Source organism: Coturnix japonica, chromosome 4 (assembly GCF_054131305.1).
Source record: "Coturnix japonica strain WE chromosome 4, WE-NBRP24, whole genome shotgun sequence".
NCBI lineage: Eukaryota > Metazoa > Chordata > Aves > Galliformes > Phasianidae > Coturnix > Coturnix japonica.
In genome coordinates, this window is record NC_140666.1 from 41,594,407 (window position 1) to 41,619,734 (window position 25,328).

General features: G+C 40.2%; 1 protein-coding gene across 8 annotated transcripts in view; it reads left to right on the forward strand.

Moving 5' to 3' along the window:
• The window catches only part of LOC107313255 (melanopsin-like), a 45,729-nt gene extending 23,768 nt beyond the window's left edge, over nucleotides 1-21,961 (forward strand). For 7 of the 8 annotated variants that reach the window (XM_015861353.3, XM_085546628.1, XM_085546626.1 and 4 more), the window contains 10 exons: nucleotides 8,097-8,171; nucleotides 8,359-8,501; nucleotides 10,399-10,532; nucleotides 11,782-11,985; nucleotides 12,413-12,584; nucleotides 13,582-13,737; nucleotides 14,541-14,648; nucleotides 15,980-16,154; nucleotides 17,751-17,900; nucleotides 20,797-21,961. In XM_015861353.3, the coding sequence (XP_015716839.2) occupies nucleotides 8,169-8,171; nucleotides 8,359-8,501; nucleotides 10,399-10,532; nucleotides 11,782-11,985; nucleotides 12,413-12,584; nucleotides 13,582-13,737; nucleotides 14,541-14,648; nucleotides 15,980-16,154; nucleotides 17,751-17,900; nucleotides 20,797-21,186 (1,635 nt within the window). In that variant the 5' untranslated portion in view covers nucleotides 8,097-8,168 and the 3' untranslated portion in view covers nucleotides 21,187-21,961. Of the gene's footprint in view, nucleotides 1-8,096; nucleotides 8,172-8,358; nucleotides 8,502-10,398; nucleotides 10,533-11,781; nucleotides 11,986-12,412; nucleotides 12,585-13,581; nucleotides 13,738-14,540; nucleotides 14,649-15,979; nucleotides 16,155-17,750; nucleotides 17,901-18,391; nucleotides 18,479-20,796 lie in introns of all 8 variants that reach the window. The other variant, XR_004307143.2, reaches the window with a different exon arrangement.
• The last annotated feature ends 3,367 nt before the right edge of the window (nucleotides 21,962-25,328 follow it).

Consider the following 25,328-nt stretch of genomic DNA (forward strand, 5'->3'; position numbering starts at 1 on the left):
AGTTATTTCAAATACAATTCATATCTAGGGATAATTGCACAGACAAGATGATGTGTCCCAGAATGGGTGTGCTAAAACATTAATTATGTAGAATCTTGAAAAGTGGTCTGTGAAAGTTATTCAGAGGAAAAATAATTCTCAACACAATTGCAACAAGAAACCACAATGGATCTACTACATTGTTATCCTGATGCTTCTTCAGATCAAGATAATGGCACTTATATTTATGAGAGATGTCATTTTTTCCTCCAAAACAAGTGATGTTGGGAGATAACTAAGATTATTTTTGAGAGGTAGAGAAGTCATTTTTAATATTCCCACCAAATGTGTCTCTGGATGCTTTACTGTTTATAAGACTCTGAGTCTCTCCGATTTGCTGTAATTGCTCTCTAATTATGTCCATATCGCAGTTTCTTATCAGTTTGTCACTGCTGCTTAAATCTTCCTTTGAAATATGTCTTCAGAACTGTAGTAACTTGTTAATCTCAAATACATTAGCCAGTTACAATTGTTCTTCTGAAGTAAGTTTATTTTTCTAGCACTGCCACTCTATACCACCTGGGAGAAGAGCAACTATACAGGTTCATACTTTTTTTTTGTCTTTCACCAAGTAATTGAGATAATGTTACTTATGTTCTGGTACCTTATTTTAATTCTATGTTTTGTGATGTTGCTTTCCTGACACCCTGGAATGTTTTATGTCAGAAGGCTGGTTCTCAAGTTCCACCTCTTGTTTCAAAAGGGGACAATTTCAATATTCTGAAAATTTCTGTGGGTGATGACTGTGCTGCCTCCCTGTTTTAGTGTTTCACAAACCTTGTTGAACATTTTCCCAGCTGCAACTTGTCAAACAAACTGAAGCAAGGGGCTGAGTGCTACAGAGTTCATAAGAATATCAGTGATGTGCTTGAATTTAGCTGATCAAGAATCATAGAGTGATGTTGCTTGTGCTATCCTTCCCATGTTCTTTCCCTGAGCATCTGCTGCCAGATGTCACGTGCAAGGCACAGGAGCTGATGGAGCTCTGCTCTGATTCATTTTAGCAGTTTTCATGTAACTGAGCTTACATGAGAAAATAATGCGTATGGCATCCAAAAAGTGGAGATTTGCTTTAAATTGCCCCTGCTACCCAGGACCAAAATTTCTAACAAGCTTCCCAAGTTGGTGCAAACTGTCTCTGGTATCAGGCATTCTATTAACAGTATCTCCTCCTGTAAAGTCATCAGGGAAATGTGGAGAGCAGATTCTCTGACAGGACTGCAGATCTTTAGACTCAGCTAATAAAAGGTAAAAGTGATGCATAACTGAATTGTAGCTAGTAGAGGGGATGTGCTCATTACATTTCCTTCATCATTCACCATGAAGAATTCATTGTGAGTTATAGAATAAAAATATAAATAGCAGATGATTTGGCAGCAGAGCAAACACAGTGATGAAAAATGTTAGTTGTATTATTAGTGATAATATTTGCACTGGTGTTAGAAACACTACAGAATTACTGAACTATCAACATCTTGATAAAGCATTTTATTAAGGGGAATTATTTTTTCAAACAAAATACAACCAGTTAGTTTTTCAGAAGCTAAAGTATACATTCAAACTCTTTGACACCTCAGGCCGAGATGTTATATCCACTGACAAAGATCAGAATTTCCAAATGCAATGCCTGATGGAAATGCCCTTACAGTTCTCAGTATGCTTACATTAAAAGTAGCAAGGTGTGGGCATCACCCTGCATTTATGTGCCAATGCTATGGTTTATAAATGATTTTTCCCTGAAGACTGCAAAAGTTCTCATTTTAACAGCATATGCTTTTCTTAAACATTTTCTAGCTGTCTAAAAAACATATTCTGTAATTTTTGCCTTGTTCTCCTGTGCTAGCAGTAATCTGTTCCCTTGTGGATGATATGCACTGAGCTGTGATAGTTCAGATAATTTTGATGCAGCACTAGTATTGATTGCGTTTGTTCAGTCTGCTGCCTCCCTAGACACGCAAACCTGTGCTGTTGTTTGGGTTGTATTTGAGCACTGTATCTGATCATTTAGAAGGGGTTTATGACCAACAGGATGTGGGGGTCTCCAGGAGAAAGGAGTGGGCTGTGCTGGTGTGCAAGCCTGCTAGAGGTGAGAGGGGAGAAGGGGAAGGTGGACTGAGCCCCAACTCAATTGGATATTAACAGCTTCCTGTAGTGGGCTTCTATCTAGTTGTTTTTCAACTCAAAGGCTCAAAGTACTCAATACCCATACATGTGAGTATGCCTACCTTGATGAGTAACTAATAGGTTTATTCTCAAGAAACCAACAACTTACAAATAATAGCAACATAATTTTTGCTGATTTTATCTCTTTGGGGTTTTTGTTTGTTTGTGTGGGTTTTTTGCTTGTTTTGTATTTTCCTTAATGCCTCACATGAATGTTGTTTGATGGATTGCAAGTATGAGAAGTTTAAGTACAGATAGCTAGGACCTGAAAAAAAAAAAACCTTTCAAAATATGAGACCTTGAGGCCATTCATACAAACTAATGGGATCTCATGCCAGGGAGACAGTTGGTATTATTTCCATCCCTGTAAATACCCAATGTTTGAAGCACACAAACATTCCTTTGGTCATTTTCATCTTCCCTCAGGCTGGGGCTTCTGCACTGGATTATTCTGATGACACAGCACAGAATTTTCCCAAATGAGCCTTGGAGTCAAGTAAGAAATGCTTTTTCTCAGCTGTCTGTCCAGTTCAGTAACAGCCCAGAAGTACATTCTAGAATGGCATTTGTTAAATATAAATTTTCCTGAAGCCAAAAATTCTCAGATTTGGTTTTGGTTTTTTTTTTTTTCCCCCACAAGTTTTCAAATCTGTTGGAGTTTTCTTTGTTTTGTTTTTTATTTCCTAAGTTCACCAGTGAGCTGATATGGGACTTCATACAGAAAATTCTCCTTGGACATAAGAACAAATCTTGATGGATATTGCACATCTAGTTACAATTTCTACCTTCAAGAAAAACACTCAGACTGCAGTTGTTCCTTCTTTCTCTTCTCAGCCCAGTTTTCTGTCCCCTTTTCTGCCTTTATCCACCTCCTTCCTCTGCATCACCTCTGTTTCGCACTGTATGGCTATAACTTCTGTATGGGTCTGCCAGTCAAGCTTCATGCAAACTAAGGACATCCATCTGGATGAATGCTAGCCTAGGTTTGGCCTGCAATGCTCAACTGCCTCTGATAGTTGACCTGTTGTGAGAGGCTGTGGCCCCTCTCTTTATTTGTTGCTTTTGGATGAGCTGCATCACATTCGCAGTTCAGCTCACTAAGCGAACTATCATTTCAATCTGCACCATAAATGTGTGCTGGAATGCTCCTAGTATGAACTGACTGGAATGAACTGTGGAAGAAGAGTGTTACCTGGAGACTGATAGGAAAATTAACTTTTCCATTTATGGATGATCACTGATTTGACTCTCTGCAGGTCAAGTTAATTTCTACTTACTTTGAGGTATTGCATTCATAGTACTGTCAGCCAAAGCAAGCAAAGTTGTTTTGCTTCTATTTTTTCTAATACCTGAAATAATTAATGGTATTTTCCATAATTACTTATTATTCGTGAAGTAACTGATTATTACTAGCTGTACTATTGTTACCACATAGTAACTGTCTTTTATTTGCTGATTCAAGATTTCATGCATACAAGATATTCATTAAGCCCCATGTTTTGTTGTCATTGCAAACCAGATGATACTTCTTAATGAAACAGCATCTTACAGTGACCTCAGTGAAATTACAAGCAACTTGGCAACTGTTACTCGGTGGCTGCTTCAGCTGAATGAACTGTCTCTAAAGGAAATGCAGGCTAAGCTGTTGATTGCTTCTGTCCCATCATTCCTGAATATTAGTTGTTGTTTTCCTTTAAATTTTCCAAGTTGTGATTGTATAGATGTAAAGACTTTTTGTTTAGTAAAATTAAAGTCTTATTAATGAGCCTGTGTAGTGTGTGAGCACAGAGAAGCTGCTATGCTGTTAATTCACTCCCTTGCTAGTGCACATTAATCTTCTATGTAAGCAAGTCATTACTTAAGCTCATTTCACTGTAAATCATCTCCACAAGATGAGCTTGCATCCACAATCAAGATCAGAGCATAAATTAAGGCTTTAGATACACTTGTATCAAAGTAATGCAGATCACATCACCATTTCTGGATTTGATCTGTTATTTCTTACTTGTTGATTGAGACCTGCCTTCCCCTTTCCATTTTAACAATTTTTTTGCCTTTTGCATTGCAATCTTTGTTAATCTCACCAGCTGGGAAGTAAAACCAGATGGCTCTAATTACTTGGACATTATTTTATCACTAAAAATCAAATTTAAAAGGCTTTCATAGAATAACTTTCCCCATATGTTAAGTTTTCCAAGTCTCCATTTTTGGAGAAATAAACCAAGTTTATTTTTATATCTGATGCCTTCTTCTTTTGCCAGCTACTTGAGGGACAGCTGTTAATTGTTCATCTTTCATTTGCTTGCAGAGCTGTTAGCTGCCCTTCCAAGAAAGCCCTCTAAGCAGCCATGGTGGCGACAGCTTTTTGATGTCATAGTCTCATCTCAGATAAGGGTACGACCGCATTGTGATTGATGCAAGATGTCAGGTCCAACATCTCATACAATCAAAATGCAAGTGATTGTAAAATTAACTTAGAACAAGCCAAAGAAAGTCAGCACAGAGTGGGCAAGCATGCCAGAAGCTGTCCTTGGTGCAATTACTGGCATTTTTCAGACTGCTTGTTTACATTTCTGCTTCTGAGTGGGACAATCAGATCATTATGAACATTGTCTTTAAAATGTGCACTCAGGAAATGGTTACATCTTTATTGCACTCTCTCAAGAGATAAATGAATAGGTGAAAGTATAGAATCATAGAATCACTCAGGCTGGAAAAGACCTTAAAGATCATTGAGTCCGACTATGAGCATCTTACATGAGCTCTTGAAAATTTGTATCATTCAATAAAGAGTCAATAAATTGGCTGAGCATAATAGCAAGTGTTCCTTTGTTATCTCCTAAATCATGTCATTACAGAGAAGAAGACAGATTGACTTGTACAGAACAGGCTGTTCACCCTACTTCATCTGACCGTGGCAATACAGACTTTCCATTAAATATAATTTATCAGACTAGTTGTGCTGAGTTAAGAGCAGCCCGGCATTTTCACAGCAGTGTGAAAAGCTGAATCTGAGAAGAACTTCTTGCGCCATGTTGTTAAGCTTTGTAATTTTGCAGGCTTCTTGACTGCATGCTCAGGATGTCTAAGTTCAGTTTTCATAAAATGAAAATATACAGACTGAATTAAAACTGAGCTTATACCATTTTCCTGCTAAGAGAGACTAATATAAACTAAACATGCTAAGACCACAATAATGACTGTACTGAATATGACCTATTCTGCTTAGTTGCTGTTGTGGTTACTGAGTCATCTTGGGGAAAAAAATGTCATAGTTGTACTGTTTTTTGGGGGATTCAAGTGGAAGAAAATTGAAAAATTCTTCTGTAGTTTAATTTATTCTTATTTTTTTGTGAGAGATTAAATTTATTAGAAAAAAAACATACAGAGTTGTAATAGCAAAATCAGTTTCTCATTAGAGTATGTGATCAGGGCTTCGAGTTTGTTTGTTTGTTTTTAGAATATGTTTCTAGTCCTAATCCTTGTAAAGTAAATAGGGAAATACTACTCTGAAAGTGTGGTCGGGCAGTGGAATGGGCTGCCCAGGGAGGTGGTGGAGTCACAGACCCTGGAGGTGTTCAAGGAACATTTGGACGTTGTGTTGAGGTACATGGCTTACTGAGAACTATTGGTGATTGGTGGATGGTTGGGCTGGATGATCTTGAAGGTTTTTTCCAACCTTGGTGATTCTGTGATTTATATAGGCAAATATATAGCTTGTTAATGAAAATTATATATTATGTCAGCTTCTCAGAGATAGTATTGTGGGAAAAGAGAAAAAGCTTCTATGGATATCCTAAATCCTTGATGATACTTTTATTTCATCTTCCTGTTGATTTATCCTGTACTGCGAAACTTTCTGTATTAGAAAATGTTTATTAAACAGAGTAGAGTTTAAATTCTCAGAGTTACATGTGTTTAAATTGTTATTCTTTACATTTTACTTTGTGGAATTGTGCCAAATCAGTGAAATATATGATTAGGTTTGGAATCATTTGTGTCATTTTTGCCTCCTTTCTTTAGGGGATTTTCACTAGCATGATTAAATTGCTTTTGAAGAAAAAAAAAATGTGCAAATATATTGGCACATTTATCTTGTTAGATTTGTATTCCAGTGTTATAAATGGTTTTCTCTTTTCATCTTGCCACACAGCTGGGTGCATGCCATGTGCTGCTACATCAGGGCAGCACTGACGGATTGAATTAGTACCCATCTTCTCATTCAGATCTTAATGTTGCTATCACTGAGGTTAACAAACTAAAACAAAGCAGTTGTGGCATTGTAGAGACTTCTCTGTAAGCAGGATAATCTCTCCAAAGCTTGTGTTCATTTAAACAGTGCCTCCCTTTGAGGCTCATTGAGATCTCGGATTCTGAGTAACCCCCAGCATTTACCTCCTTCCAGATCCCAGTCTGTAAGCTTCAGCAGTTCATGTTTTGTCCTGTCATCAAGAGTTTACAAACTATTAGCAGAGTTTACAAACTATGATACTTCTCAGCTTTTGTTGGAGCTCATCACTAATAATGAAATAAATGGGGTCAAAACATCCATCGTGGCTTCTCTTCAGCAGAAAGAAAAGGAGAGTTCCCTTTGAGTGTTTTTTCAAGTGAGTTTCTGTAGCAGTGGGTTCCTAGTATGAAGAGGTAAAGCATACTATGTATGATAGGCAAGTCCTATTTGCTCTGAAGCATATCATTCTGTATCATACACCTCTGCATAGAGGTAAATCCTGAGCATTGTTATTAGATAACAAGAAAAGGAAATAAAAAGAGGAGTCATGCTTTCTCGCCCACTTTTAGCCTCTTCAGTGTGCACTGCAATGAATAAGGCAGGGTTCTGATTTGGTACACACATTAGGGAGATGAGGTTTGAGGGAAGAAGTGTGGAGTTTATCCTAGATATTCATGTGCCACAGCCCTGAAATGACCCAGGCTACTTTGGCTGTGAAAACACAGACCCAACTGCTCTTGGTGTCATAAAACAGCCACTATTACGTTTTTCCACAGAACCACCTTTCCTAACGCTGCTCGGTCTCACACCTCATTTTAAGAGTGAATGCAACACAGAGAAACGATTTTTCTTGCTGCTTAACCAGTGGGAATGGCTATGACTTATCACTGCAGTCAGCATCAGACTCCCATTACTTTCTTCTACAAGGATACTGTTTACTTTGGGGAAGTGCCACTTTGGAGGAGGCTGTCCTTTTATGGGTGGAATCTGACAGACAACTCAGAGATCTCGAATTCTACTTCCAGCTTTGAAGCCACACTTTTTGTACCGTTTAAGACACTGTTTCAGTCCCAGCGGCTTTGTACCAACTGTTTCTGCTCCAGAGCCACTGTTTATGGATGTTCAAGATTTGCTATGCATTTCACTCCTTATTACTGAAGGCAGAGTGCCCCCAGGAGCACATCAGTAGCATCACACAGTCATCATGGTAATGCCTATGGCTAGAAAACTGCTTTTGTGCAAGGAAGGAACTGTTCCATGTGCTGTTCAAGGTGAGGAAATAGCAGAAAGGAGAAAAAGCAGTGTGAGAAATTTGGGAACTGGGAGGCAGCAACTGTGGAGAAAAAGTTGCTATTATCATTTCCAAGTGGATCCATCCATATATTTAGCTGGGCAATATTTATCATCTTGAAGGTTATTTACCTGCCTTGGTAAATAAGAGTTGCCACCAGGCTAATGATTCAGCTTCTGCTCATCAATAATGCTGAGGGCACAGTGGATTTGATGTAGGCTTTTCTGTTACTTCATTTAGCTGGTGGTTAGTCTGAATTGGTTTTGAAAAATACATAGGCTGTTGGTTGTTGGTTTTTTTTCCTCCATGTGTTGGTGTTAAAGAACAATGAAAGAGGTGTCAAGACTACTCAACGTGTTTGTACTTCTACAGGTATTGCTATTGCTGCTGTGTTGTTCCTCTGATCTCCTGCCTTTCCCATGACGATTTCCCAGTGTTCACATTATGGTAAGTCAGTTGTTCATTTGTGTTTCCTCTCATGGTAAAAAATGTAATGAAGTATACTTGAGGAAAGCTTGATTTTTAACTTGATAACAGCTCAGAAGTGTCTATGTGTTCAACATGCTAAGCAAGTGTTTCCAGGAACATGTGTATTGAAAGTTCTCAGTTATTTTTTCCTTTGTTTTCCATCCAGGATTTGAACACAGGCACCCAGCCACACTCTGTGACCAAGCCAGAGATCCCAGACCATGTTCTTTACACAGTAGGGACGTGCGTTCTTGTTATTGGCTCCATCGGCATCATAGGAAACCTCCTAGTTCTCTATGCATTTTACAGGTACCCAGATTTCTTTCCTTTCCTGGCTTGCCTTGTAGTTTGTATGCATCTATGTGAAGATATTCTGCATGGATTTCATCTTGGGTTAGAACTTCAAGCAATGGCTGTTGATATTCAGTTATATACACCTCGTGTACATCCATGCACATCACCAGTGTATGCCCGTGTAACATCCTTGTGTTCTGGGGATTCTAAAATAGAGAACCTTGACTGTTTAGTAATAATTCTAAATAAAAGTTTAAGGGAAACTTTAATATTTCTGGTAATAGAAACATCAGCCTCTCTGTTGCAAACTCCTTCACTCTCTCTGTAGATTCTGCTGATTACTTAACTAAGGATGAGGTTCCCATCAGTCCAGATTATCTTGGAAGACCCATGGAAGCAATGTGCTACACAAATGAGCTCATGCCATCAGTGTATTCCCTGCTTCAGGCAGATCATGGGATTTTTGTCCGTTTTTGTGCTTTCTGGGTTTCTGAGAGTGTATTAGATGGTTGAAGCTACTGCATGAATGTAAAGTATGCAAAAATTCTCATTTAAAGAATAAAAGGAAAGCTGCATTCTACTCCATGCTATAATGCTGGAAATTCCAAATCCTTTTTGCTCACTGTTAGTTGATTCAATGGGGGTCAACAATGCCAGAAACACTGGTGCCATTATTAATTAATATAATATATTATTATAATTGACTTATTTTTAAACAGTTAAGCAAACAAAAGATTTTAGTGGTTTTGAATAACTGGGTTTGCTCCACAATTTCTAGCACAGTTTCTCCATTTATCTTGTAGTTTGTTTTAGCTGGCACAAAGTAAGGATTAAACACTCAAAGTGGGAAAATCTCAGTAGGACAGATGAGCCCTCTCACCCACATGTTGCAGACAATTATGAGAGCTGTGATTTTTATAAGAACTGCAGAAGTATTGAGATGACCTTGCAATTTATTTTTCAATATTTAGTAATATGAAGGAAGGCATTCACATTAGTTGCAAATATTGTTATACTGGAAGCACACCAGAGGGGACTCAATTGATAGACTGAAGGAAGTACTCTGAAAATTTATTTCAAGCCATTTAGGATTGCTCCGTGCAGTTTTCAGGAACCAAGTTATTTGTAAAATCCTGTTTGTTGCCTTTATGTAGAAGAATGTGAGTAGCCACCTCTTTTTGTGTTCTGTGTACCTAGCACTATGAAAACTCCTGAATTGAAACTCTAGTGAATCAAAGTTCTTAATTTAGCTGAGCAACCAAAACAGAGTTTTACTTTGAGGGACAAACAGTTCAGCATTACACTCTCTCAACATATCCATCAGAAGTGCCAGTTGCAAGGTAGAGGAATGACAAATTCATGAGTTAATTTAATGTATTTTTTAAGCAGAAGAATGAAGGAGTACTCAAACGGGTAACCCAAAGTAGAAGAGAAGGGTTCTTTATTATGTTAATATCGTTTGTATTCCCATTAGCTCGGGAGAAGAGCAGTCTCAAATACCAGCTGAAGGACTCCTAGGAGATCAAAACTACAGGTTACCTGAAGCACATTCTTCAACATCAGAAACTAATCTTGCCCTGCGCGGCACACACTTATTGGTGCTCATACAGGGAACCAAGGAAAGAGGCAGACTGCTCTTCTCTTGAATAAAATTATGTGTTTAAGGATAGATGGAATTCTTCCTCTGTTGGAAGATAAAGGGTTTATTTTGTTCCCCCTGCCTTGGTCAGTCATCATTTTGAAGCAACTGCATCTTTTGCTGTGGTAATTGATTGATGGTTGGTAATTGATTGAGTGGGAACAACTGCTCATTGCCACCTGGAGGCTCTTTATGCTAGTAAATAACACAATCAAGATGGATATTTGTTCATTTTGCCTATTTCAAGTGATGCATTTCTCATCTGTTCTTAAGCAACAAGAAGCTGAGAACACCCCAGAACTTCTTTATAATGAATTTGGCTGTGAGTGACTTCCTGATGTCAGCTTCTCAGGCTCCCATATGCTTTATCAACAGCTTGCACAGAGAGTGGATCCTTGGAGATATAGGTACTTTCTGAGACTAATTCATCTTTCACTAGCTCTACTGTCTTTAACTTATTTTAGTGCTAACAATATTTGCTTAGGCAATGGAGAGAACATCACAAAACTCTGGAGTTACAGCCTAGGTTTTTTGACATGATCTGCCCATGTGATGATGGATTTTGTGTAATACTCTATTTCTCCATCTCAGGTTAGAAAAAAAAGCAGTCAACAGCAACACGTAATGACGGCCATTTAGCTTCTGAGGGCAGATGTCATAGATAAGATGGACAGGAAAGTTCTTTTAATTATTAATATTTTTCTCATATTAGTTTAAGAATGAGTTAGTATTTATAAATGCACACTGATATCAATTACTGTGCTCCTAGGATCACACATTTAATTATGGAAATGTAGGGATTTGGAAGGACTGCACAGTGGACAAAGAGTTGTCTGGATGGTTGCAGGCTGTGGCCAAGAGCTTCATGTCCAGGTGGAGGCCAGTCATGATTGATGCCCTGCAGGAGTTCATCTTGGGACTGCTGCTCTTTGACACCTTTTTTAAATGACATAAACAATGAGATCAAGTGCACCCTCAACAAATTTGCTTATAGCACTAAGCTGAGTGGTGCGGCTGATACAATAGACAGGCTTGAGGACAGCATCTGGGATCCTAATGAGGTTCAACAAGGCCAAGAGCAAAGTGTTGCACTTGGGTTGGGTCAGTTCCTGTATGTGTTCAGACTGGGAGAAGAACTGCTAAGTTCTGGTGGACTAAAAGCTTGCCATAAGTCAGCAGCATGCACTTGCAGAATGGAAGGCCAACAGTACTCTGGGCTGCATCATTTTTTGAGATATCCATTTGTCAGTAGTATACAGATATCTACTGCAGCCTGTTAAGATCAATATATTGGGCAGCAGTCCAGGAAAATGTAACCTTAATTAGATTGGATTTTATTTGAGGCAGTTTTCCATTGACATAATGTTTCCAGCTACAGTCCACTGTGGAGAGTAGAACTTATTAATACATATGTTTCTTTGTATATTATTTACATGTGTGTTTTTGCTAGTGAACACTCCATCATGCCATTGCAAGGCTAAGAAAATTGTTCTAATGGGAGAAAAGCCTTGGGCTAGGTTTCTGAGTTTTTGTTTGTTTGTTTGCTTTAAAGCTGAGTGTCTGTGGGGATTTATGAGATCAGGCTGTGAGAGAAAAGAAATACATGTTTAAGACAACAGAAACAAGAAAACCTGACATTGCCATTTTCTGCTTCAGGTTGTGACTTGTACGCTTTCTGCGGGGCGCTCTTTGGAATAACCTCGATGATGACTCTGTTAGCTATTTCTATTGACCGCTACTTGGTGATCACCAAGCCCCTGCGCTCCATCCAGTGGACCTCCAAGAAGCGCACCATGCAGATCATTGCTGCTGTATGGCTGTACTCGCTGGGATGGAGCGTAGCCCCTCTCCTTGGGTGGAGTATGTTGTCTGCTCAATTTTTCTTCCAGCATTCTCAGTTCTGTCTACTTTTGCCTAGTTCAGGATATGAAAAAATGATTAGGAAAAGTGCCTGAATGGGATGAATAACTACTACATAATGGTTTGTTGTCATGTAACATTATCTATGTCTACCACTGTGCAGTACCCTCGGTGGTTGTTGTTGTTCTTATTTTTTGCCCTGGATTGTGTTCAAGGTGACTAAACTGCATATTGGGTGATAGGTGCATATGAGAGTTTGGCAATCAGGACCTCCTCTCCATGTGTGCACTTGCATATAATACATCCAACACATCTCTCAAATGCTGTCCATGCAGCATGGCATTTGTTTTAATCACTTTGTTGTTAGATCGGTAACTGCGTAAGTTTTGGTCATATGTGCAAATAACGTATTTAATGTATTTTATAGGTTCCTACGTGCCTGAGGGCTTGATGATATCCTGTACATGGGACTATGTAACCTACTCCCCTGCAAACAGAAGCTACACCATGATTTTATGCTGCTGTGTATTTTTTATTCCGCTGATAATAATACTCCATTGCTACTTATTTATGTTCTTGGCCATAAGAAGTACTGGCAGGTAAGCAGTGTAACTGAAATATGCAAAACTAGTTTTTAGTTAATTAGAACACTTTCTCAATGTCTTTATCTGCAGATAAATCTAAAATTAATCCCAATTGAAAGCAGAAATAAAGTGTCCGGTAAAGTTACTGCTGTAACTGGAGAAATATTTCCGCCAGTGTGAAAACTAGGAAGGATTGTATGCATTTTGGAGTAGGAGACAAAGTAGATTGTTCTAATCTTAGCCCAAAGTGTGGAAATTAATAATACTTCATTTGATAGTTTTGATTATTTGTCTTCCAGATTTGCAATACGAGGAGTGGGATGCTTGTGTATTATAGAAAGATTTTTGGCTCTGAGAGATAATAAATAGTGTGTAATAATGGGAGCATCATCTGCCTGTGAGCTGCTCTGTAAACATAACAGTCCTTGTATTTTTGTGACAGTTATAGTTAAATCAAGCATCCCAAAAACCTTGTGGTTCACTCAAGCAGATAAATTACAAACATAAAACTTGGCTGTGCTTGTTAAGATACCTTTGTTGTTTGTTTGTTTGTTTTTCCTCCAAGAGTTTTATTCTGTATTTGTAGAGCTGAAGAAAAAAATTCAGCAGCGTATTAGATCTACAAGGAAATTTCCTTTTATGTGGTTGTTTCCCTTAATGAGTTCACTGGATTTTTGCATAAAGCTGTGCTTTTGCTTGTTCCATGCCTGAGAACAGTGAAGGGCAGGGGATACCCAATTCTTCACCCTTCGTGTGTCAGGGTAAGCCTAGTTCTGTAGTCCCAGTGGCCCCTCTGCTTCAGTCCCACACACACAGACTGAGCCTAAGCAAAATGTCTTGGGACCATTGTACAGCACTGATTACCTTCTAGATTTGTAGCTGTCAGAGGACAAAAGAAGAGTGAGAGCAGAAAAGATGAAGTCTGCTTTGTTATTGTACACCACTGAGACTGTGCTAGAGACATTGCTATTTGCTGCTTCTTTATATATCTCTATCTTGTTTCCTCTTACAGAGATGTCCAAAAGCTTGGGTCCTGCAGCCGCAAATCCTTCCTCTCTCAGTCTATGAGGAATGAATGGAAACTGGCAAAAATTGCATTTGTGGTCATCATTGTTTATGTCTTGTCCTGGTCTCCATACGCTTGTGTCACTTTGATTGCCTGGGCAGGGTAAGTGAAAACAATCCAAGGAGCATTTATACTGAAATATAAATTTGATTAGTGGTGTCTTTTAGAAGGATTTTAAATGATTAACTAGTGGAGATATTGTGCCCTTCACTGAATCATAGAGTCATATAGGTTGGAAAAGATCTTCCAAGATCTTCAGGTCCATCCATCAACATGTCCTACAGAGTCCCATCAGAGAACCATGTCCCTTAGTGTCATATCTTAGTTCCCAGTACTGGGGCCTGTCCTGTTCAGTGTCTTAATTGATGATCTGGATGAAGATATTGAGTGCACTCTAAGTGAGTTTGCAGAAGACACTAAACTGTGAGGACCTGTCAATCTGCTTGGGGGTAGGAAGGTCCTATAGAGGGATCTGGGCAGGCTGGGTTGAGGCCAATGGGATGAGGTTCAAGAGGACCAAGAGCCAGGTCCTCACTTTGGCCACAACAATGCCAGGCATCACTACAGGCTTGGGGCAAAGCGGCTGGAAGACTGTGTAGAAGAAATGGTCCTGGGGGTGTTGGATGACACTCATCTGAACATGAGCCAACAGTGTTCTCAGTCAGCCTCAAATAGATAATTGATTGCATTTGCATGTCTGTCATTCCTTCCAAAAAAAGGAAACTAAGCACACACTGTCAAAAACAAGCCTTTCAACTGAGTAAAGAATGTGTTTGAATAAATTTAACTTTTCCCCAGTGTTTCTTATGAGACCACACAACAAAAGCAGTTAAAAAGAACAGGTTTCAGTGTCTTAATATTAATCCATGGCGTAGCTCTTTGTAATGATTTTTTCTTTTTTATAGCCGAGGAAACACTCTAACATCATATTCCAAATCTGTGCCAGCTGTTATTGCTAAAGCCTCTGCAATCTACAACCCCATCATATATGCAATAATTCACCCGAGATACAGGTACAGTAAGCATATAGGTATGTGTACAACTCTGCAAGAAAAAGCGTTTTTAAAAATGAATAAACAAGAACTGTTATACAGCATGCCACTAGATTTTCCTGCACTTCCTTCAAAGCGTATCTTCCACAAGGGGCGGTGATAAACCTTTGGAGGAAGGATTCCGTGGTGATAAAGGTAGGAATGCCACTAGATGGCAGGGTGGGTCGTCTATGCATTGCCTGAAACTCATTTTGGAGCTGGAGAGCACAGAGCTGGTTGTTTTGAATGTCCGACAAAACGAAATGAATTGGAAATGCTATACATTTCCAATTGATATATGTCCTATGCATCTGTTATTTTCCATATACCTTGCTTCTTAACTTGTTTATTTAGATAGGTCCTGTAATAGCTTCATCTCCTGATATGATTGTTTAGGTGGCACTGTAGAGGTGTTGCACCAAATACAGCACTCTGTCTAGCATCACCCTGCCACTCCTTGGAAGCAGTGAGAAGCATGGTCAGCTGGCACTGTATAGGGAAGTCTGTGGTCTCTCTGCTTCATGCAAGTTTGGGAGGAATCTAGCTATGTAATCTTTACTCTTGGTATTGTTTACTGAATTAAGTAGGCTTTTGCTATTTGGAGCCTTGGCCATCCTTCTTTACTATGAGTGAGTGAAGCAGAAGGGGATGCGGACTTCTGACAGGAGTTTGTGAGCTACTGTGATACAGATAAAGAACAAAGTCTGATACCCTCACAGTAGAGAAGCTCTTCCTCATATCTGTATGAGATTTCCTGTGCTCTAGTCTGTGTCCATTGCCCCTTGTCCTATTTCTGGGCCTCCTTGAGGAATAATGTCCCTTGACCTGCTGCTGGCCAGGCTTCTTTTAATGCATCCCAGGATAGCATTGGTCTTTATGGCCAGGAGAGCACACTGCTGGCCACTAGGACCCCTAGATTCTTCTACTCAGAACTCCCTTCTTTACTTGTCATCCGCTTTAGCACACAGACCTCTGTATGAGGTAACTTGAAAGGTTTCTGAGTTAATCTTTCAAGTAAACTGAAATCAATGGTATTTTCCAAGATATTTTCAGTTCTTACTACTCCATGCGGCTCTTCCATAAGTGTTTTGATACGAGGCCCTGAAACCAACTGCTAATTTCCCTTTGGCTTTTCAGCTGAGTACATTCCACTAAGTATACCATGTTGTTTCTATGTGTACTTTAAGGTCCTCTTCAATCAAATCAAGAACTGTGCTGAGTTGATAGAAAGTGCCACCACTGCATGACTTTCAAATCTGTTCATCAGTATATTGTTACATAGATTGTCTTTCTCTTCACCCATTTTCTTTCAGAAAAACCATCCACAATGCTGTTCCCTGCTTGAGGTTCCTGATCCGAATATCAAAGGATGATCTCCTGAGGGGCTCCATAAATGAATCATCATTCAGGACCTCTCTCTCCAGCCACCAGTCTCTTGCTGGAAGGACCAAGAACACTTGTGTTTCATCAGTTTCCACAGGAGAAGGAGTAAGTTTTTCCTTGTTTCCACCAAGCAAAGTGAGTGTCATGCCTCTTCAACTCCAAGAAAAAAATTACTATAAACACATACTGAAAATTAAAGAATGGAAAAGCTAAATTTTTCTGGACATGTGAGGTAATTTCTCCAAAGCTTTTGTGGGAATTCAAGCATGATGAGTTTTGATCAGAACAAACACTGAAGCCAGAATACCTGGGTAATTCAGATGCTTACTTGGAGCATGGATATTTGAGTTCAGGGCTAATTAAAAAGAGAATTGTCAGGCACCTCCAAATCACCATTTGCCTTGCAATGAGGTGACTCTGGGAGGCAGAGAACAGGAAAATCATCTCCCAAAGATTTTTAACCTATCCAGTAGCATCCCATTGTTTTACAGGAAGTCCACTCTCTGTAATAAACTTTTACATGTGTTTGTGTCTTTTTTACCATGAGGAGTGAAAGCCTTCTGCACATGGAACCAGGTGTGGTGTTCTATAGGCACTGTAGTCTTGGTAAGACTGGTGGACTGACTGGAGTACAGCTGCCCACAGCATGTGGGTGTTTTGCAGGAAAAAGTCACGGAGAGAAAATCAGGATATGTAACATGGCATGAATGTTACATTCAGGGGAAAAGAATCTCACTGTGAGGCCTTTATCACTTTTCTGACTAAACAGAATTAAATGGGAAGTGGGTCTCACAAGAGGCTCATAATCTTCTACAAAGGTATGGAATCCCATGATGGGCTGAGCAGCAAGCTCATTGCTTTTCTCCTGAGCCAAGTGGTAGTGGTCTGAGTGAGGAGGAAGAAGTTATTTACCTGCTGCACCCTGCAAGCTGCTGCTGCTTCCAAGGGGCTGTCACTGGGATTCAGACCTTGATGCTATATCTAAAAGAAACTGTAACAGTGCTGGATGATTTGGGGAAGACCAGTATCCTTGATTTAGAAATGAACCTAGGACCACCTGGAAACCAGCATGGACAGTATACCTCTCCTAACGAGACAATGTTCAGAGCACCTGTTGGTTTACATGCTCAGACCCATCTTTAGATATCAGCTAAGCAATTATAATCATGATGCAGGATAATTTACTGTTGAAATGATGAAAGATGATTTAATCTTTTCTTCAAAGTCCAGGGTAAGTGAGAAAATCAAAAACCAAATCTCTCCTCATGAGAGTTTTGAGTGTGAGAACTGTGTTAGAGCAACTGTAGTTTTCTCTAAGTGTAAGGCTGTGCTGAAGTCTGAGAACTCAAACTTTGAGAAAATGTGTAAATTTCTGAAATCTGTCACTATGGTGAGGCTGGTCTCTTTTCAGTAGTGTGTGGGGATAGGAGTAGGGGTAATGGGATGAAAGTACAGCATAGGAAGTTCCGCACAAATGTGCGTAAGAACTTCTTTACGGTGCGGGTGACGGAGCACTGGAACAGGCTGCCCAGGGAGGTGGTGGAGTCTCCTTCTCTGGAGATATTTAAGACCTGCCTGGACGCCTTCCTGTGTGACATGGTGTAGGGAGCCTGCTTTGGCAGGGGGGTTGGACTCGATGATCTCTAGAGCTCCCTTCTAACCCCTACAATTCTGTGATTCTGTGATTCTATTTTTGATTAGAACTGGAGCGATGTGGAGCTTGACCCTGTAGAGCCAACTCATGTGAAACTGCAGCCTCGCCGAAGTCATTCTTTCTCAGCAAGTCTGAAACAGGAGAAGAGAGACCTGCTCCCAAAGACCTGTAGCTGCAATGAAGAAACTGAAGAAAAGGTAAGGAAAAAAAGCTGTATTTGCTGGGGAACCTCCATCGTAGTAGCTAAGCTTGCTACAGTGTGTCATCTCAGAACTCACGATTAATTCTTTATATCCGTCTGTTTCATCTGCAGGCTATATTTACACGGATTCTAATGTCCTTTCCATCCTTGCTATTATTCATTTATTTTAACTGCCAAGAATGCCAGTAATGCTTTTTAATTTTTTTTTCACCAATATGTTGCCTGGTTTTGGAAAGCCAAGAGCTGCTTGCAGCTCTGAAGCTGCATTAAAGAGGATTTAGTACTGTTGTGTAAGAAGTTGACTTTTTTTGTCTCTTTGCATGTTCACCTGCCCCAGCTCTGACTTCTCCTATCCTGACCCTCATGATCACATCATGAAAATGTCTTTTCATGACAATATAAGGGCTCTGAAACAGAGTCTGACATGATAGAAGCCACCTTTTTTCATCTTTTCAGTGTACATTAAAATGTTTTATTTTTGTTGAGGGGGAAGACAAGAAAGAAACTCCCATTTCTCCCTAAGGGTGGGAGAATCTGGCAGATGCCACCCTTCCCTCACTGAAAGTGGAGATGGTGAGTACTCAGAGCATCTTCTGTGGATGCATTATACAACTTACCCAAACCGCTGAGGTCTGGGGCTATGCTGTGAGGAGCTCCCTCCCCATTCTCTGCAGAACTGCTAAGGATGGGAGCAGTAGGTCACCTAGTAGCTTCTGCCACTGTTGTACAACCAGTTTCAAGATGAATACTTGTATGGAGGTACAACGTCAAGCATATTTCAATGCTGTATTTTCAACAAGAATGAATTAGGGCATGCAATACGCTGCCAACAACTGGACTTGGTGGCACCTGCTTTTTCATGGTGTGGCTCAGGTGTAGAGATTGGTGTGGTAGAGGCAGCATAGCTTAAAGCAGAACCTATTCTGCAGATTTCCAACCATCTGATGGCATGGCTCCTGCATGCATCTGCCCTGTGTTCCTTCATGTGTCTCCATAAGATGAAGTCCTAGGAAACCTCAATCTTTCCCTGTGGTTGTTGCGAGTAGCACTGATTGAGAACAGCAACATAGGAAGTGCAGCATGGCAGGTGCTGCTGCAGAGGCACAAGCTCCCCATATCATTTCTGCTCTCAGAGAGTGGCAGAACTGTTATATTAAGTAAATCCCTGATCCTATGTCCAGTTTTTTGTCCTTAACACAAGATAGCTTCTTGCTGTAAAAGGATTGTAGCTAGGCCTTGGCTTCAGTTGTGGTGGTGGCAAGTGACATGGACTCAAAAGTCCTGCATAGCTCCCTTGCCCTCCATCAGCAGCCCAACTCTGTTGAAGGCACAGAGAAAGCAGGGAAGTGTGTTTTATGAAAAGCACCTTAACCTTTTTGTTTAATAAGGCCATCTCAACAACAGCTCATGTGCCAAGATCTGTTCTTCTCTCGTCACTCCTTGCCACTCTGTAAGTCAGCAGGGGTCAAAACCAGCCCCAACAATGATCTTCCCAATGCTCAGCTAGCAAGATCCTCTCTAGAGGGAAACTTGGAAGTGCTGTCATGCCCACTAAGCCACAAGCAGTGAAAAACAGCAGACAGAAGGGATTTTATATTATTCTTTCATTCTTCCACAGTCTTGATTTGAAATAGAATCAATATAATAACAGACATTTCTTCTCTATCAGGTTTACTTAAACTGCTTTTTTAGCACATTGTTCTTCTCTGCACTGGAGCAGGTACAGCAGCAAAACAAATGATTGTCAGTAGAGATTTGTTAAGGATTAGTGCCTGTAGAGTAAAACATCATGCAGCTCTATGTGTCGGTATTTAAATTTAAACCCAGCTTCACAGAAAGAGAAACATACACTAAAAAGTTTGATGTTTTTTTTTCTTACAAAACCACAAAAGTTGAATGAAAACAGATGCATCCGCTCTGTTGTTTTGTTTTTTCTCTGCCCAATCAGATTGTTATGTAATATACTATGCCAAATGATTCCCTAGGAGTGGCAATAATGGCAGCGTGTTGTCTAAAGGGAGATAGGAGGGGCCAAGTCAGCCTGCTGGCCTGTTGGCATCTACAATATGTTCTACCATTTTTAAAAGCCTGGGAAAAAAATTCAGCACCAAAACACTATAAATCAACAGGAACCATAGAATCCCACATATAGCAAAGTAAACATCTCTATGTTAAATTTTAGTTCTCAGGAAGGAACATGTAACATCTCTCTTTACATCTGACACAGTGATTTTATAACCTTAGTTGCCATTTTCTACAGCAAGCCAAAATTAATTGCTTATGCCTTTCATTTTAGGTCCTTTAAATATTAACCAACACTTTCAAAGCTTACTTCTATTACTCTGCTTTTGTAGAGGATCAGATATGGAAAGTGGAGTCGTCATCAGGGCCAAGTTAGAAATAAAACTTTCCAAACAAAGAGATGTCAATTGGTTAGCAAAGCAGAATCTTGGTTGCTGTTCTTTCCTCCCTTCTTGGTAAAAGTATTGTCAAATGTACAAAGCCACTGACTTTTTATGAGGCAATAAGAGGAGCTGCTTTAGGACACCATGAGAATGCTGCCTAAAGTCTTGTCTGAGATCTTGTCAATGAGAGTCAATTACAGCTACACAGTAGTTGCAGACATATTATAAATGAGAGAGAGAGGAAAAAAGATCAGGTAGAGGACTGGGCTTTTCTTTTCTTTTTGATCTCTGTGGGTACTTGATCACGTCTTCTTTTGCTCCATTTAACATTCTGCTTTCCAAGCTGTAGATGTTAACACATCATGATTTTCCTCCTTTCTACTGAGTGATTCAAAAATATGATGAGTGTCTGATGTAGTGACAGGCTGAACTGAATATTCCAAGTACTGATTTGCAGTGACACTGATGCTTATCTTTCTGCTCTAGGTATTGCTGTCATCCAGCAGCCTGGAGAAGGTGCTGGGGCAGTCAGCCCTCTCCAGCTCCCCCGTAGCACTCGTGACCAGCTCCCTCCGAGCAGCCTCCTTGCCTGTCGGCTTGAACAGCAGCAGTGCCAGTGGAGGAGCACACTCAGATACCTCACAGATGGAAACTCAAGAAAGTCATACTAGTGGAGGCCTGGACTCCATTGTTAGCAATACAGTCCCTCGAATCATTATCATTCCTACCTCAGAGACAAACCTGTTTCAAGAGGAACCTGAAGAAGAAGAGACTGAATTATTCCACTTCTGTGACAAAAAGAACAATCTGTTGGATTTGGAAGGTCTTAGCTCATCTACAGAGTTCCTCGAAGCTGTTGAGAAGTTTCTATCATAAGTGCATCAAAAGGAAACCTTCTGGCAATTATTTTCTTGGCATCTTTTCCCCTTAATTATACCAAATAACTGAAGCCTTGTAGGTTAGATCATCAGGCTTTTTGTATGTCTATATGGTAGCCACTAGGCAGCCTTCAGATTTACCTTTGTCCAGACTAGTTCAGGCATGGAAAAAAGCTTTCTTTCAGATCCAGCAGTACGATCGAGTTGCACCACTGGATTTGGCTGCCTGCTTTGTGGGGCCCTGAACCTTGATATGCAACCACAGATACCAGCAGGAGGAAAATAACTGAACTGAAAGAGGGGTAGCTGCTGAATGTTTGTGCAACCTGCATGTGAAACCACATCCCTGTTTTGGCAGGTCTCTTATGCAGGTGATGGTAAGAACTATGAGACCACAGCTTTCCACCAGCCCCAGAGGTAATATGTCTAGATGATCAAACTATGTTTTAATCAAATTATTTACATAACTATATATAAATATTAATACATGGACTAATCATGTAGCTGGGAGAAGTTTGCTTGCTTATAAACTGTAGTGAGAGAATGTTGGATTTTACCTCAGCATTAGTATAATCAATTGCCTGAATGTCAAACTGCAAGGTGCTATATGCTAAAACTTAGAATTTCACCTCTGGAAGCATTTAGAGCACCTTGAGATTTTCATTGTGGATTAAAACGTGTATGAACCCTAATGAACCTGTGATTAAAAGGATGATTATCTACAGCTGGCTTGACAATTCATTCAAGAAAATAAACCCTCAGCTGCTATGTCACCTGTTTCTTCAGCAGAGATTCTTTTCTAAAACTTCACAGATAGATGGATGTCTTCTGCAGGTCACATCCCAAAGGCATTCCTTTGTGGGTAAGACATAACCCTGGGAAGACAGATAGCTTCAGAACACTGCTGTTTGCTACAGGGCCTGCAGCTGCGTTGTTAATGGTGGTTATTGTTTGTTTTGTCTGTTTTATGTTACAGGTCATGCTTGCAAGATCCTCCTCACATTTTTATAACTATAAATACATTCTTTCTTTAGTTATTCGTTTCCCCTTATAAAAGATGTCTTCCACTCTCTCCCTTTTGGTTTCTGAACTTCAAATGTAGACAAGCTGAGCTATGTTTTTCTTTACAAAGCAACAGGACATCTATCTTGGGAGAAAGTAGAAGTTCCTCAGGCACTGGGTTTTCCTCCAGGACCAAGCAGCAAGACAGAACCACCCACAGTCAGCTCAATACTTCTAAATACAATTCCTATGCTGAGGACCAGCTCAGTTAGCAGGTGGCATGGCACAGTGACTGCTGTGACATCTGCTTACCTGCATCTTCTCAATCAGGGCTGCTATCCAAGCATGTGATTTGGGCCACAGAGAGGAACCAAATGCTGATTAAAAACCCCATTCTTGGAAAACAGGCGAGGCTTTATCCTGGGCTGAACATAATGTTCTGCCATCTTTCATTATTTTTCTGCTGGATTTGTCCTCTCTGGTTCATTATCATCTCTTTTGCCTATGTAACTACATAGCCAGTGACCTTACTTCTTGCATTTAATATTCTCAGCTGCATCTTCCTTCTTCTCAAGACAGATGCTAAGAAGCTTAATGCTTGCAGGACTTCCAAGTCTCGTACCTGACTTTTGCTGTTGTAATAAACTCTAAATAACAATAACTGAGGCATTCAGTGTTCCAAAAATATAAAAAATAGGCCTCTGAGAAGATTTTGCACTCTAGTGTTCAAATAATTCTACTGAAAGGACTGTAAGCAGAATATTGCTGTGGTTTCCCATGGGATGAAGAAGTTAAACTCTAAAGCAACAGTGAACAAATTTCTCTGTAACCAGGGTTTTGCTTGGACTGCAAGATGACGCTCCAGTGATCTCTTGCATGTGTAATAATGGGCTTGAGATGTGTGCATTCCATTTCTATACCTCTAATGTCATTTACAATTTCAACTATTGCTTCCGAAGCTAATGTCAATATTACTGTGTGTCACGGTTTGAACTAAAAATCCACCTGCGTCCGTGACAGGGGCCGTAGGCCCCAGAGGGGCCCTAGGCCGAAAGGAAAAGTTAATTAGGAAAAGAAAAACAGCGGCAACGATCTAAGGAGGCACACTTATTTACTAAATACTATATCGAAATACAGGATAACACAATATAATACAATATAATTGAAATTGAGCTAACGAATCAAGCAAAATAGGAGAGAGAATGAGTCCCGTAACCGAGAGGCCTACTGTGAATCTAGGCGAACGGCTGAAGGCTCCCACACACTCCCCTGAACGCCAGAACTCGAAAGACGTCAGTCTGTTCTGCGACAGAGTTAATATAGAGTCCAGGTCCCGTGACCTATCGTGTTGTTCCCTGGGAGATGTAGTCTTCTTCTGTAAGTTGCAGATTCAGTAAAATTATTCATGCTTAATATGATGTTATGATGTGGAATACTGATAGCAAAAATTACAAAATTATTAAACCATGACATTCCACCCCTTATTCTACATCATTACATTATATTTATACATACATACACACTCATATGTATAATTGTGAATAATCAGCAACCTTATTTTTTCTCAACAATCTATATTTATTCCATACAAATCCCTAAGTTGAGAACAAAACTCTATAACCTAACCTACTATTTATTAATTTTGAGAAAATGGCAAAACTGCCAGAAAAAGGAAAACATGTCAGCGGTAGAGGGGAAAGGCAGCGCTAGTAGGGCGTCCCCCACATCAAGGTGCACTCATCCTTTCCCAGCCACCACAGCAGATTTCCTTTTGACTTATACTTCTTTCCATGTGTGCTCTACACATGCATGGCCAGTGCAGGATATAGAGTCCAGATGGAAAACTTGCTTACAGAATGCCTAATTAAGGTATATAGAGAAAAAGTGTTTCCTTAACATTAATCCACTCTATCTTAAGTCCTATACCTAATTGAACTATTCTGTACCTAATTGAAATATTTTCTGAGACTCTACCTATATATTTACAGGAAAATCATTGGCTGCACTCCCCCAGCATCAAATTTCCTTGTGGTACACATTGAACATTCCCATTTTTGTCCATCACCCACCATGTGCACCCAGGTCCCTGGGCAAAGACAGTACCCCGGAGAGGTTTGCCCTTTCCAGACGCTGGAAGGACCCAAACCGTTTTTCCCAACACACTCTTTATGTGTACTACAGGAACCTTATCTCCCTCCACGGTACGTAGGGAGCTGGATTGGTTAGGACCATTACGATTACTAGATCCTCGAGTGTTGACCAACCAGGTGGCTTCTGCTAAATGGTTCTCCCAGTTTTTATACGTTCCACCACCCATTGCTTTCAACATAGTTTTCAACAACCCATTGAATCGTTCAATCTTACCAGAAGCTGGTGCATAATAGGGAATATGGTAAATCCACTCAATGCCATGATTTTTGGCCCAAGTGGTTACAAGGGAATTTTTAAAATGGGTCCCATTATCTGATTCAATTCTTTCCGGAGTGCCATGCCGCCACAGGATTTGCTTTTCCAACCCTAATATGGTGTTTCGGGCGGTAGCATGGGGTACTGCGTATGTTTCGAGCCACCCAGTGGTTGCCTCCACCATGGTGAGTACATAACGCTTACCATTGCGAGATCGTGGCAAGGTGATATAATCAACCTGCCATGCCTCTCCATATTTATACTTTTGCCATCGCCCTTCCCCCCAAATAGGTTTCATCCTCTTGGCTTGTTTAATTATGGCGCATGTTTCACAATCATGAATAACTTGAGCAATAGCGTCCATAGTTAAGTCCACCCCTCGGTCTCTGGCCCACTTATATGTTGCATCCCTTCCTTGATGACCTGAAGTCTCATGGGCCCACCGAGCTAGGAATAATTCACCCTTGTTCTGCCAGTCCAAGTCTATTTGAGCCACCTCAATTTTGGCAGCTCGATCAACCTGATGGTTATTTTTATGTTCTTCAGTAGCCTTACTTTTAGGCACATGAGCATCTACATGGCGCACCTTTACAACAATGTTCCTTATTCGGGCAGCAATGTCTTTCCACAGTTCAGCAGCCCAAACAGGTTTACCCTTTCGTTGCCAATTATCATTTTCCCACTGTTGCAACCACCCCCATAAGGCATTTGCCACCATCCATGAATCAGTAT